Consider the following 15,502-nt stretch of genomic DNA (forward strand, 5'->3'; position numbering starts at 1 on the left):
TTACAGTTACACATATCATATGGTACCATGTGGCCTAGAAAAAAAGCCCCAGACAAAGTTAACGGTAATTTTGTCTCAATTTTTGAAAAAGGCTAACTTATCAAACTACTTGGAATATTGTTGGCCAATCAGAAGTCAGAGTGGGTTTTTTAAATAGTTAAGATGATATGTTTTAAGTTTAGTTTTAGTTTTGGCATGAAGGTGAACAGACACAGGCCAGCAAGAGCGCCTGTTCATTAAAGAAATATACTTTTACTTTAACTTTACTGCATTTTTGATGTTCATCTTTGTCTGATAACTTTAAATATTAAACCGCTCGGACGTTTCTCCTATATGACTATATAAGCAAACCGCTCGGACTCATGCGAAGCCCGTAACATGGTGGCAGCGGTGCTGGAAACGTTTTTAACCCGTTACTATTAACATTAGACGAACTGTGCTGTGGTGGACCACTTCACAATTTTTTTTGATGGATTGTTTGACTTGAATTTTGATCTGAAACAAGACTTTACCAACATTGTGGATGACATTGTTTTCATGCCAGAAACGCTAAGGGAAGGAAAACTTTCTGTCTATATCATCAATGAGTTCCAAGTTAAAGGTACATTTTTCATTTTGTGGTAAAAGTTTGTGATGCACTATAGTTTAAGTTTTGTTATATATATCTTACTAAGTCTTAAGTCATAGTCATTATATATTGTATAAGTACATTAATGCCTAAACATAAGTCAAGTAGGATCTTAAGATCTCAACAAAGTTCCATAATGAATACCGATGAAGCACAAACTTCTCAGGCTGCTTCTCAAAATAGTACTGTTGTACCAGCTATACCTGAAACCACTCAAAATACTGGTAACGAGACCGACATTCCGGATATGGTACTTGATAAAATTTCTGTAGAAATTGGGGGTCAAATGATTTTGATGCACATGCATGATTGGTTGGCCTATCAAAAAATCGAAATGGAAAAAGAAAAGTTAGAATTAGAACGGAAAAAGATTGAATATGATAGAGAGATTGCAAATAAGACATTAGCACGAGACGAAAATGTTGAAACTATAAGAGCTCAAATACAACGAGAGAGTAATGATGGTCATAGCACCACAAGTTCATATGCCTCCACAAAAATAGATCGATATAAACAAAAACTAACTAATAATATCGATGCTGACGCTTATTTTACGGCATTCGAAAGTTATGCTAAAAGGGAACAATGGGAGGAATCCACTTGGGTTCGACGCATCTCCCAATGCATTGAGGGAAAGGCTCGAGACGCCATGAATACCATCATGGACGAAAATTTTGATTACGAAACCCTAAAATGTACGATACTGGAAGTGTTTTAACTGACCACAAGGCGTTGAAATGGCTTGACAATACCCGCCATTCAAATAATAGACTAATGAGATGGTCAATGACTCTACAACAATTTACTTTTGATATACAATACCGCAAAGGTATAACAAACACCAATGCTGACAGTTTGTCACGTCGATGTTAGTAATTCAGGGAACATACGGAACGGTACATCGCATTATTTTAATTTATAGTTAAGTGAGTACACAAGCTTCATCAGACCAAAATGTGTATGTTATAAGGATTATCACAAATAATCCCACTTTATATAGTAAAATTAAGTATTAAGATACAAACGAAATGATTCTCACAAAGAATCTATATATATTGTGACCATTATAAAAATTGTGTAAAATTGGTTAAAAAAAAAAAAAAAAAAAAAAAAAAAAAAAAAAAAATTATAACATCTATATTGTCAGTAAAGATTATATTTAGCATCACCAACTAACAATTGGCCAGAGCACTTCACAATATTGAAGGTTATATGTACTACCAACTTACACTTGGTATTAGACACTTTACTGTATTGTAGTACAGCTTTATTATGATATTATATTATTTAAGATGTAGAATTAAGCATAAAGTGCATCTCGAACTGTTGCCATAGAATGTTATGAATGTGACCATTAACCCCATCATCTTCTTTTATACAAACTTTGAACACTGTGACCTGTTTATGAACTCTTACATTTATGATTGACAGCAGTGCAACAGTGAAATGAGGAGCATTGAAGAAAAACTTTTATGTAATTAATTTGATTGATATTTTACTTTTGACAGCGTGATTTTTGCAGAACTGCAGAACACTTTATGATTTTGAAGTTAAATTTAACACAGTGGACACCATACCATTGATGAACAATAACTTGAACAATGAACTTTACATTTTTGATGATGTAGCAGTAGAAATTATAAACAATGCATTTTTAATTTTAATACTGCAAGCTAAACATTTGAAACTACTTTGAACATTTCAGTTTTATATTCTCATATTATATTGGTTTAGTTATTAAGTACTGTAGTTAAGGACATACTATTTTTAGAAGAGTGACACACTCTTTTATTCAGTAGGGGGGTGTGATAATAACTCATGCTAAAGAGGTTATTATCCAGTAACCTTTAGTTACTCCTCTTACAGTTACACATATCATATGGTACCATGTGGCCTAGAAAAAAAGCCCCAGACAAAGTTAACGGTAATTTTGTCTCAATTTTTGAAAAAGGCTAACTTATCAAACTACTTGGAATATTGTTGGCCAATCAGAAGTCAGAGTGGGTTTTTTAAATAGTTAAGATGATATGTTTTAAGTTTAGTTTTAGTTTTGGCATGAAGGTGAACAGACACAGGCCATCAAGAGCGCCTGTTCATTAAAGAAATATACTTTTACTTTAACTTTACTGCATTTTTGATGTTCATCTTTGTCTGATAACTTTAAATATTAAACCGCTCGGACGTTTCTCCTATATGACTATATAAGCAAACCGCTCGGACTCATGCGAAGCCCGTAACAGAGCTCCAGTTTCTTATCAGGAAAAATGTAAAAAGTATAGCAATTAACATTCCAGGAAAAGTGCAGGAAGAATCAATTGGACTACATCATTTTAGTGAAGTGGATGTTAGGAAAATAAATACAGTGCAATGAATTTCTGCTGTAACTTTTACTATTCTCCAAAGTTGTTACATAGATAAATGTGCTTACTTAGTAGTAAATAAAGTATAATATTTATAAAATATATTAAAACTAAATATGTGAATTAGGTATTCAAATGATATGTAAACCCATTTTTTAATCCCTACCACAAATAATTGCCGATACATGCTCAATTAATAGATAAATGCTTATACAAGTTCTTGTTTATTAGGTCAAAGGTCAATAACTTTACATTCTGGTCATTTTCTAACAATTTGAAACCATTTTAAAATTGGTTATTGTTATTGTCCATTCCGGAAGTGCTGGGTGACGCCGCACTACATAACATCAGGGAAAATAACATCAAATAGTTTTTCCACACTTTATTTGTTTCAAAATATTTATGTGAAGGTTTTAAGGATGTGTTTGGGAAGGTGTAGAAAGTCTTTAAACACAGGAAGTTTAAATGTTCGCGGTATTAGAAGCGATTTTCAGAAACGAGAACTAGCCAGCGATGCAGCTAAATACAAGCTTGACATTCTCGGGGTCCAATCGCACCACCTGGCGGGTAGCGATGTCATTCAAATCAGGCCTGACGATAACAAAGGCAGATATGATTTCTTCTACACTGGACCCGCAAACAACACAAGACATGGCGTTGGAATTCTAGTTGAGAGCAGTTTTAAAGCAGAATTTAAGGAAATATTGGAGAGAGCAATTACAGCCCGAATCAACATAGAAAGTAGAGGAGGTAAGCCTGGGTCGAGGCGTAGGCCAAAACCCAGGAATGTACTTTTCGTATGCGCATATGCACCTACTTTAGAACATAGTGAACAACAACCTTGGGATAGAGATAGGTTCTATGACGAAGTACAAGAAGCATTAAATGAAGCAAAAAACAGAGATATCCTAATATTAGCTGGAGATATGAATGCAAAAACGGGGGACAGCCATCATGATTACCCACAATGTGTAGGAAGATATGGTAAAGGAAAAACGAACAATAATGGAATTCAGCTAGTTGAATGTGCACTAAGAAATAATCTAGTACTAACAAATACCATGTTTAAACATAAGATGTCACATAGGACTACGTGGGAATGCCCGCAGAGACGCGATCAGCATAACGATCAGAAGAGTGGAGAGATCAGACGCAACCCCTACAGAAACCAGATCGATTACATTCTAGTTAAGAATTCACACATGAAGCTAGTCACTAACGCAAGAGCATACGAGAACATACACTGATCATAGATTAGTCAAGACAACTTTAACACTACAATGGTATAAATTAAATAGTAACGCTAAGAAAACCAAACAAATAGATGTGTCAAAACTTCAAGCACAACAAAACAGACAAACATATCAAAGAGAGGTATCGAGATGTATACAATCTGTAAACATCCAGGACCTGGAACCACAAGAGAAATGGACCAAATTAACGACAGTCTTTCAGAATGTAGCATTGGAAGTGGTTGGTTACAGGAGAGCAAAGTCTAAATCAAACAATAAATATATACAAGAGTTATCGAAGAAGCAGAAACAGTTGAGGTGCGACATAAATTCATCAAATGACAAATCTAAGAAAACAAAACTTAGAAAAGAAAGAAATCAAATCATAAAGAATATTCATACTGAACTTAATAAAGAAAAAGAAGACACACTAAAAGAAAAGATAGCTGAAATTGAAAAATTCAAAGATGACTCAACAAGAATGTACCAAGCAGTAAAAATCCTAAAACTTAACGAAAATAAAAGACTTGTGGTAGAAACAGAGTTCGGTATAACAACAAACGAAGAAGAGCAGGTAGAAATAATTAGCAATTTCTTTGAAAACGTCTATCACAAATCACAAGAAAAACCTATAAACGAAAACATTAAACCTATTGAAATGAAGTCTCCCTTTACAGGTGATGAAGTTGCCAAAGCAGCGGAATGCTAAAAAATAATAAAAGCCCAGGAAGTGACTCAAGTATACTCTGAAATGGTAAAATATGCACCCATAGAAGTTTTTAACCACATAGCAGAAATATATAACCAAACAGCTAAAACAGGAAACATACCTAAAGAAATCAACGAAGGCATATTGCATCCAATACCGAAACCAGGCAAGAAAAAAGGTCCACCAAAAAACATCCGACCCATCATCCTACTGTCGGTTCTTAGGAAAATGCTAGCAATATGCTTACTAAATAGGATAAACGACAGATTAGATGAACATGTCCCTGTAACACAGGCCGCGTATCGCAGAGGACGAAGCACTACCGAACATGTACATACATGCAAAATGTTAGCAGAAAAGGCAATTGCGTCATCTAACTACGAAATAATATTACTACTACTTGACATGACCAGTGCATTTGACACGGTGCGGAGGAATACTCTATTCGACATACTGACACATATATTACAAGATGATGAACTACACATGTTGAAAGTTTTGATAAACAATGTAAAATTAAGCGTTCGAATTGGAAAACAGACAGGAAAATTGTTTACTACTACACTAGGAGTACCACAAGGTGACTGTATGTCTCCGATACTGTTCACACTATACCTAGCAAAGGCACTCGAATCAGCAAACACAACACCACTACCCCTACAACAGCTTAATATCCAGATGCAGTATGCAGATGACATTTCATTTATTAGCGACTCAAAAGAACACATAACTAAAATAAAGAAAAATGTAACAGAGAAATTAGCAGAATTCAATCTAAAGAGAAACGAAAGTAAAACAGAAGAATACCTAATAGGAAGAAACACCGATAGTAAATGGGAAGAGTGCAAATACCTCGGTAGTAACTTGGACACAGAAAAAGACATTAAAAGAAGAAAATCACTAGCAGCTATGGCATATAACAAGCTGAAGCCGTCGCTAGAACACAAAACGATGTCTATAGACGTGAAATCCTGTTTGTTTGACGCATACATAGCAAGTATTTTCTTATATAACAGTGAACTCTGGGTACTAAACAAAAAATTACAAGAGAGTATAGATATATATCACAGGAAAATGTTGCGAAAGATGATAGATATTAAATTAACAGATAGAGTGTGTAACACGAAAATATACGAGATAACAAAACAAGAATGGAGTGAAAGAATTAAACGAAGGAGACTAAAATGGTATGGACACATACTGTAATTAGATTACCGGATGATACCCCAATCAAACAAACAATGAAGGAAACTAACAGGAAAGTAAAACCAAGAAAGAAGACCAAGAAATAACTGGATGAATCAAATAAAGAAAGACTTACAAGGACTAGTAGACACTAACACAATAACGAACCATCCTGCCATAAACAGAAAAAAATGGAAACAAATTGTGGAAAGCGTAATGTCGGAAGACGGAAAACGTTAGCAACAATTGTTAGAATCTTTTTTTGGTTATCCACACTTGGCGGATAACCCCTTGATATTGTCAGGATCTTATTCTTTAATTCCACGAATGTTGCAATATGTATCTCTAACTCTTGTAACCTAACATTGTTTAACTTTGTCAGAAGATTGACTTCTAACTGTAGTGTGCAAGAAACTTCAGAGTCGCGCAGCATAAGTTAAGTGCGATTTATTAAATTGATGGTTGATCATAAATTCTGAACCACAACATTTTTTTTAATGAAATTTTACAAAAGTAAACTTCATAATATGGCCGAGCAATTTTTTAGATGATAAAATTAGTGTGCTACGCAAGAAAATATGCGAACAGTTTAAAAATGCGCACAATTAATTTCTAATCAATTTTTTGTACATTTCAGGCCATTTTGAGAATTTCAAAATTTGTGGCACATGCAAGTGAAATCGAACATAAGTCACACGTGTAGATTTGGAGAAACAGCCAAAAACAATGAAAGACTGAAAAATTACATTTTTTTTATTTTTATAGAAAATGATAGCTGAAACAATATTTATTTACATTACCTTGGTGTTTTTCTATTTTGAGACAACTGAATAAATACAATTTAACATTTTGTGTTAATGAGTTCCCCATTTTCTCCTAGATTTTAATATGTTCTAAATCAAATTTATTTTTATTACGTCATCATACCAAAAAATTATAATAATGTGAGTTCCTTAATTTCATCTATTCAATATATTTTAATCTGTTATAGCTCATCGGAATGAAAAGTGACCCACATGATTAAAACTTATTATGGAAGCTGTTGAATTGTAGATGAATTCATATAAAAATGTTGTCTATCTGATGAAATATGACGTCATATCATATGGCCAGTTGAATTCAAAAAGTCTGATTTTCATCTCTTTTGTAAAAGTTCATCATGTTTAAAAGAGAGCGCAACTCAATTTTACGTGCCCAAAAATGTAATTAGATTATTATCTTCTATCATGTTTCATTTGATGACGTCATGTTAAAAATTGTAATAAAAGATGGGTTTTGTAATTTCTTTTATGCTACACTGTATATATACAATATTCAGTGTATTCCATAAAACTGTTATGCTTTATGACACAAAATAGTTACAGCACTGTAAACATATTTAATTTGTGTCATAGGATGGCATAATAATTGACGCCATTCATATTTTAACGTATGTGCATGTTGCGTTTTGCACGGATAACCCAAACTCGTCAAAGAAGATGAGTTCAAATCTAGTTGGTTATCCGCTCTTGGCGGATAACCCCTTGTTATTGTCAGGATAAAGGACATCTCTAGGTGGTCGAAATTGGTACTCTTGCACATGAAATTCATGATAAAATGGCACCTCCCACTAGTCTGGTTGGCATCAGCAAAACGATTGTACTTTTTCTGCCGGTATACAATATCTTTTTCCTTTGTTAGAGGTGGGAACCATCGATTGTCATACAGTCAATGGTTTTGTTTTGTTTTGCGTTAGTTATTCCCCTACCTTATTGACACATTACTACAGGTGTGATGAAACATTGACCTGACTTGCATGTTGATGTAATAATGTGATTCGAATTCCATGAGCTTCTTCTTTTTAGAGAGGGATTATTTCTAGTTTTAGGTTAAGTAATATGAGGCCTGACATCAGAAAAGCGGCGCATAGTCGCAACTCCAACTTTTAAGATATTTTGCCTAGAAGTTCACAATGTGAAAACAATTGATAAAATTCTGTGTTTTCTATTATTGTCTTCCTTTTTCAATGAGAAAGATCTTTCAATTATTCATTTTAGGCAACAAAAAATCCATTTTATTTGCGAGTTGGTAGTGAAATTCTTCAAAGTATTGAAAAGCATTCAAGAACCAAGTAAGTCTGATAACAAGACAGTACTAAAAATCTTGCCCATTTAGCTTGGATATATACACTGCTCTCAGTGTTTGTCATTTATTCAATGCATTGTCATTATACACTAACATTAGTATTTCAGAGGTCTGTAAAGCCTTATTTTGCTCACCACAAATGTAGTACTTTATACTTTGGTCTTTGCACAAATCCAAGCACCATCCCTGATGTAACAAATATATAAGTCGGCCATTACCAACTTTTATAAAAGCCTCAGTTAACCTGAACTATAGTTTTGTTGGTACATTTATTTTATTTATCTTTACTTATTTTTATTTATGTTTATTTTTATAGTTGTGGATATGCCACTTTGCACAACGTTGTTGACAAAACACATGAAGACAGAATGGAAAGTTTCTTTTTAAGTGAAACATGTAAATATCTATTTTTGGTGAGAAAACCTCTTATAATCATGTACATACCCTATGTTGCTTTTTCAATGTTTTTTGTTATATAGGCCCTGTTCAGACCCATGCGTTTTTGCATACTGTAAGCTAAAAATGTGTCTGAACAGTTGGGGATTACCGTATGACGCGTAGTATAAATGGAAAACGGTTGACAGTACCGTTTTAGCGTTCGATGAGATCTAGACCTACACAGTAAAAAATCTGTGCACTATGGGCAAGTTATTGCAAATTTGTGTAAAAATATTCCCATTATCTCTGCCAATGGGGTTATATTTTTGTCTGCAAATTTTGTTGTGCGTTTGTGAGCAAGGTAACAGAAAAACTAAGGGGCCTGTTTCTATTGAGCAGAAAATACGGTTTTGAATACCGTTCTTTTCAAGAACGAGTTTTTCTTGCCAGCAGAAATGGGTCTCCACAAAAAAGAATTGATCTTAAAAACGGTTTAAAAAACCCGAATTAATTCCTATCTCGATCGCAAAGAACCGTTCTGAAACCGGTTTCTGTGGAGTAATTTTTAGCAACACAATCGAGGTCTCAATTTGACCCCAAGAACTGAACTCTGCTGCACTGGGACGATTGCGGTCAACTCGCAGCGATAGGACCAACAGTAGGCCTAGTCATTTTCATTTGTCTAGATATAGTGAGTATTTTATTTAACTAAAAAATGTGGACCTATATGCAATTACGAGGTTCGTAATAAATATGTGGGGAGAAGAAAAAATGAGGGGGAGGCTAGCCAGGAGTCGGAGAAGACTCACATGAATATTGTAAAGCGTGTGAAAGACGAGTTCAACTTATCGGAGGGTGCAACATACCTATACTTTAACCAAGGCATTTCAGATAATAATGACAGGCTTAATGGATGCAATGCTTGGGATCGCGCTATGCGAAAAAAATAAACATGACCTCGATTTAATTGCGCTTCAGCCTAACGAACCGCATTGTGGTATATAATGACATAACAAACAACAAACAAACGCACATGGACGGAACCGGTTTATTGGAGTAAAAATTGAGCTGTAATGCGATCTTTATTTATAAAAAAAAAAAACGTTCTTTTTATTTTTCAATAGAAACAGGCCCTAAAAGACGGATATTAACCACATTTAAACCACTGATAGATGGTCACAAACAACTCCATTCAATTTTGGGGGAAATCTGGACAAAGATCTCAATTCTCGACCACTTTTTAATATTTACTAATTTTAAATGGATCTTTTTTTAAATGACTGAAATTTATATAGCTACAAAATGATTGTAATGAGGCAATCCAGATCCGGATCCCTATCATTTTTAATTTTGGAAGTTAGCTCTTGTCGGAGGTGTGTAATCTCTGATTGCTCTTGTTTAAATCTAGTATTGTTACTCAGAATGAACGGTAACCCACATATTTTTCTTTATTTTTATTAATACAGTACTATAACTCTCCCACTACTGGACACCTTTGAGCTTGGGCATTAAGAATAGTCTGGTTTTGAGAGGGTTTCCGGTATTGGGAGAGTCTACTGTATAAAATTCTAAAATAGGAGATTATCCCACAAAATGAATCTTACTTAAAAAAATTAAGTACCCCCATATAGAATTTTGTTAAATGACATCTCTAGATGGCCAAAAATTATGCTTTCACACTAATATTCATAATAATTTGTATTTATTTTTTTATCAAATGTTAGTTATTTGATGTTGATAATCATGTGAACAAAGAAAGCAATAAATATATATTTACAACTGAAGGTCATATACTACCAGTACTAAAAAGGGGTAAAGTTGATGTAACTATACGTCAGAATGATCATTGGAAGACATGTATTCGACCAGGAACAAACGAAACAGATGTAAGTATAATCTTTAATACTATAAACGACATTCATTGTTTTACGGTGTATATTATACCACTCATGTCAACAGTGGAAGCAGAACGTACATTGCAATATCAGTATAGTAGTCTGAAGGCTAAATGCGGCTCTCAAGGCGCCTCCCCTTTTTGAAAAGTGTAAACAAATTTGTTCATTTCCTTTTTCTGCTATACATACAAACAAATTATTTTCTATTAATCAATTTGTTTCAGTGTGCAAGTTTTCCTGATGAAAGAAGATATTTTTTGCCTATGAAAACACAGTATTTGGAACAAATCGACCGTCTTATTGGTTTATGATGAAGACTATAGGGTTGTTTTTAAAAATGTTATATACCAATTTATGTTTTTATAGTTATTATACACATACAGATAAGCTGACAATCAAAATTACCTTGTTTTTTATATTGTCACAATATCATTGTCTGACTATTTCAATAATAGTTATAAATATTTTCATTAAGGTGATCTTCGCAAGGATCAAATGCTAACCAGGCACCTTTTCAGGTTTCAGGTGCAGGTTGACCATCCTATTTGTGTATTTTTGTTATTGTACAAATCTTGGTCTGTCAAGTCAACTTTGTCATAATCAAAATTTTGAGATATGTTTTGTATCATTTCAAGGAGAATCATAATAGTGATAAATAGTTAAATAAATATAATACAAATTACTATTTTTTGAAATTTTGATTAAATAAATGACATGCCATGTACAGATTAAAATCGTTTAATACCATCTTCACATAGACACATGTATGCAGTAGAACCCATCCGCTGGGAAACCTAAATTAAGAAAGAACATTTTTCCCATCACAAAAACAACAAAGAAGACCAAATAATTATGTTCATTTATGTCATAATACAAAAATGGATATCATAATTATAATAATTATGATAATGAGGCTTTGATAATGTGTACTTTTTATGGATTTACATTGTTTACAGTGGTAAAATGTTGGCTACTAAATTTAAATTTCTCAATTTACTTTTATTCATTTCATATTCAAATGATCAATACTGTAAAATGATTTTATACTTCTTCATAATATGATTTTTCATTCATCATTCACACATCATTCATTTTTGCATGTATGTTATATTATATTAACCCTGTTAATGGTGACGTATGGTCACTGTAAGGTGAACAAATATATAAAATAAGGAAATATAGTCTTGAGCTGCTCTTTGTTAAGTAATTTACATGGGATCGCCACGACAGATCAATCCGTATAATAATGCCTAAACCTAGTAGAATTTCACATTTTAATTATATCGGAGAAAAGGAAGATTTGTTTTTACCCTTACAATGACTAGTATCTCGACTGTTAAGGATCATTTTATTGTCCGAAGACCATTCGCAGATAGAATCGGTAAACATTTGGAAATTAGTGTGGACTTTTTAGGAATTCTTTCGGACAAAGAAGCGTCATATATGTACATAACAAGTTTAGCTTACGGTACTTATCGGGAGTGCGTGCTACAATGGTGTAAAGACGTGTTTTTAATAGTGGAGCACCAAAAGTTCCTGCAGAATCAAAACAGGGTGGCAGGCCTAAATATCTATACAATCTTGCAAAATAATAATCATAAATTTTTTCCATTGATGTATTTGAAAAAAAATCACTATGGAAACTGAAAAACAAGACAATCAAATCACTTACCACCTGAGATCGACAAGGGCGGACACTGATGAAAGTGAACCGGTGGCCAGGAATTGGAGCAGCTCACCCGTCCAATTCAATACTTAAAGATGTATTGTCCCTTTGACTAATTCCCCCAAATTTTATTTTTATATTTCGAAAAAAAAACTGGGTCATTTTGAAGTATCATAATAGTTATTAACTTTCACCAAAAATTAGTTGAATAAATAATGATTTAACCGAAATACGGACGTTTTTTTTGTTAAAAAAATAACTTTGACTTCCATTCAAAGTTTTTTCGATCAAAACATATCTCATAATGCAACGCGCTTGTTTGGCTACTCTGTATGCATAATCATAAACTTCCTCGCGATCTGTGTGAAAACACCTTCTCAACCGCGACGAGTTGTAAACAATCCTGCACACTTTGATGCATCATGCATACTCGTGGTTTGAAATCTTTGTTTACTTTCGTTCGTGACGATTTTCCAGACGAAATGTAATCAAACTAATTTACCTGGTAACTACGTAAACTTGTTTGTTTTTACCTCAAATTTTCGATTTAAAGTGAATAACTTTAATATTACGGTACTTTGATATGGCCAATTTAAATTTAGAATATTTTTATTTTTATTTTGTTAGTTTCAAGGGACAATAAAAAATGTAATAATAATGATCATCCGAAAGTTATAGTCAATGGATAAACAAGTGTGCACAGAATAGCCTAAAATCGCACTTGGAAACGTGTTAGACCATTTTGAGCATTTCAACAAAACTTTTTCACACAAAACATCAAAGTGTACAGAATAGCTTAATATCGTATTTGGAAACGTTTTGGACCATTTTTGAGCATTTCGACGAAACTTTTTCATACAAAACATCAAAGTGCACGAAATAGCTTAAAATCGCATTTGAACATGTTTTTGACCATCTTTAGTATTTCGACATCAAATGTTTATACAAAAACATCAAAGTGCACAGAATCGCTTAAAATCCCATTTTGAAACGTTTTAGACCATTTCAAACATTTCGATAAAACTTTTTCACACAAAAACATTAAAGAGCAAAAACGTCTTCAAAACGCATTTGGAGACGTTTTAACCATTTTGATTATTTAGACAAAACTTTTTCACACAAAAACATGAAAGTGCACAAAATAGCTTAAAATCGCATTCGAACATGTTTTAGACCACCTTTAGTATTTCGACAAAACTTTTTCATATAGTCCGGTCAAACTACGGTTTGACCTAGACAAAATTAAAACCAAATTTATTTTTGTTGTAGGTACTTCCTACGACAATCTGAACAACATAGAAAATATGGAGATGAAGAAAAATTGCTAAATTGCATAAAACTAAAATGGCCGTTTTCTCTCAATTTTACACCCAAATATCAGTATTAAAGCATCCGATTTTGGCAAATATTTGTTCAACCACAGTCATTAAAATATATATTTTGCAAGAAACTATCGTTGGAGATACTGTAATACAAATAAATTGTTCAATTTTTAAAAATTCAAGATGGTAAATATACTTCAAAATGGCTGCCATTTTTCTCAAAGGGAAAAGTTTGAGAAAGATGTATAGTTATCCTCTTAATTTTAGCTTTAAAGCAGAAATGTCAACACCTATTTGAGTATTTGAGATGATTGTTTAGGTATAATAAAATATATATTAAGTTTTTCGAAATTTGTTATGCAATAAATAAATAATATTATCACTCTCATTGTAACTTAAAATAAATCAAAATAAATGTAACAAGAAATATTTCTTACAAAAAACGCCGCGTAACTTTTTGACTGGACAGTTGTAAGAACAGTCTTCATTAATCTAATATAATAGGTCGGCCAATCAAAACGCAAGTGAACAATTGGGACTTTACTTGTGATTTATGTCATTGGCCTGTCAGCACAGTCGTTTCTTTCTAGAATTAAACGCACAAATTTGTATTGGCAATAATGTATATGGTTATTACTATCGCATTTAGGTATTGATAATAATAATAATATGGCTTTTGAATATATAATTACTGTCTGTAGAATAACATTTATACATTTTCGGTTCGCGATGAAAAGTTATATGAATGGATTTTTAATAGGTATTTATAATAATAGTATATGGGTTGCATTATTGCTAAGCTATCACCAAATCGCGTTATAACATTATTTCTCAGGGTTTTTTGCACCATTGATCAATACCAAACGCGTATCGGTATTATAGTTTTTAATGAATCATTACATTAATAAAAATACCCAATTAAATCAATCGCGTCAGTCCAATTCCGACTTATGTTTCGATCACATAGTTCTGTGTCTACACTGTCCCAACTAGTTTAACAAAAAAAGTGTGATGTGCCCAAATATGGTAGTGATATGCCCGATTATCGTAGTGATATGACATCGTCATGTCTATATAATATGGGCACATCATATTTTATTTAGTTTGATAGTATAGACAGAGCTTAAGGATTATATTTAAAAAATGTTTTCTTACATTTTGAACGGAAGTATTTATTTGTTTATAAGCCCAATTTTCCAGTCTTAATTTTACATTTTGAAAAAAAGTATTTTATTTGTTGATAAGCCCAACTGTGCAGTCTTATTTTACATTTTGAACGAAAGTATTTATTTGTTGATAAGCCCAATTTTGCAGTCTTATTTTACATTTTAAACGAAAGTATTTATTTGTTGATAAGCCGAATTTTCCAGTTTAATAATAATGACCCCTTCCACAGTGCTTATACCATATACATTTTACATGATATTGACCGTGGGTTCTTTACGCCTCTGATGCATTTGTTTTTATTGTACCTTTTTAATAAATTATTATATGTTTAGGCCTAATCACACCCAATTTAATGAAACGGTCAGATTCCGATTTCAATTGAACGAAAGTAGTACTGTATTTATTATTCATTGATAAGCCAAGGGTCCCATGGCGTTAGCCGATATCTTGAGCATTTGACTCTTGTAACACAAATCATTCTTCAAAATCTAAAGAAAGAACCTCACACGTCTTTTTTGTGAGTGATACACTATGGATATGCCCACGGAAATAATATGTGGACATTGCAAACAATCATAGGCCTACAGTAACAAACATAACATGGCTAATAAGCATAACATTCAGACTTGCTTGTTTTCTAGTGGATTTTTATTTACTTTAGCATGTAGAATAAAACTAGTAACAGTGGCTATATTAATAATTATACTGATTATCCTTGATGTTATCGCGTCTAATAATAAAATATTTTGTTGTTGATAAGCCCAATTTTTCAGCCTTGATTTTACATTTTGAACGAAAGTATTTATTTGTTGATAAGCCCAATTTTGCAGTCTTAA

The 15,502-nt window shown here is 32.8% G+C and overlaps 1 protein-coding gene across 2 annotated transcripts in view; it reads left to right on the forward strand.

Annotated features, from left to right (window-relative positions):
- LOC140059424 (ER degradation-enhancing alpha-mannosidase-like protein 1) overlaps positions 1–11,682 on the forward strand; it is an 81,848-nt gene extending 70,166 nt beyond the window's left edge. Inside the window, exons 10-13 of one of the 2 annotated variants that reach the window (XM_072105331.1) lie at positions 8,151–8,224; positions 8,555–8,651; positions 10,341–10,502; positions 10,736–11,682. In XM_072105331.1, the coding sequence (XP_071961432.1) occupies positions 8,151–8,224; positions 8,555–8,651; positions 10,341–10,502; positions 10,736–10,822 (420 nt within the window). In that variant the 3' untranslated portion in view covers positions 10,823–11,682. The remainder of the gene's footprint in view (positions 1–8,150; positions 8,225–8,554; positions 8,652–10,340; positions 10,503–10,735) is intronic. The other variant, XM_072105332.1, reaches the window with a different exon arrangement.
- Positions 11,683–15,502: the final 3,820 nt, after the last annotated feature.

Source organism: Antedon mediterranea, chromosome 9, assembly GCF_964355755.1.
Source record: "Antedon mediterranea chromosome 9, ecAntMedi1.1, whole genome shotgun sequence".
Lineage (NCBI taxonomy): Eukaryota > Metazoa > Echinodermata > Crinoidea > Comatulida > Antedonidae > Antedon > Antedon mediterranea.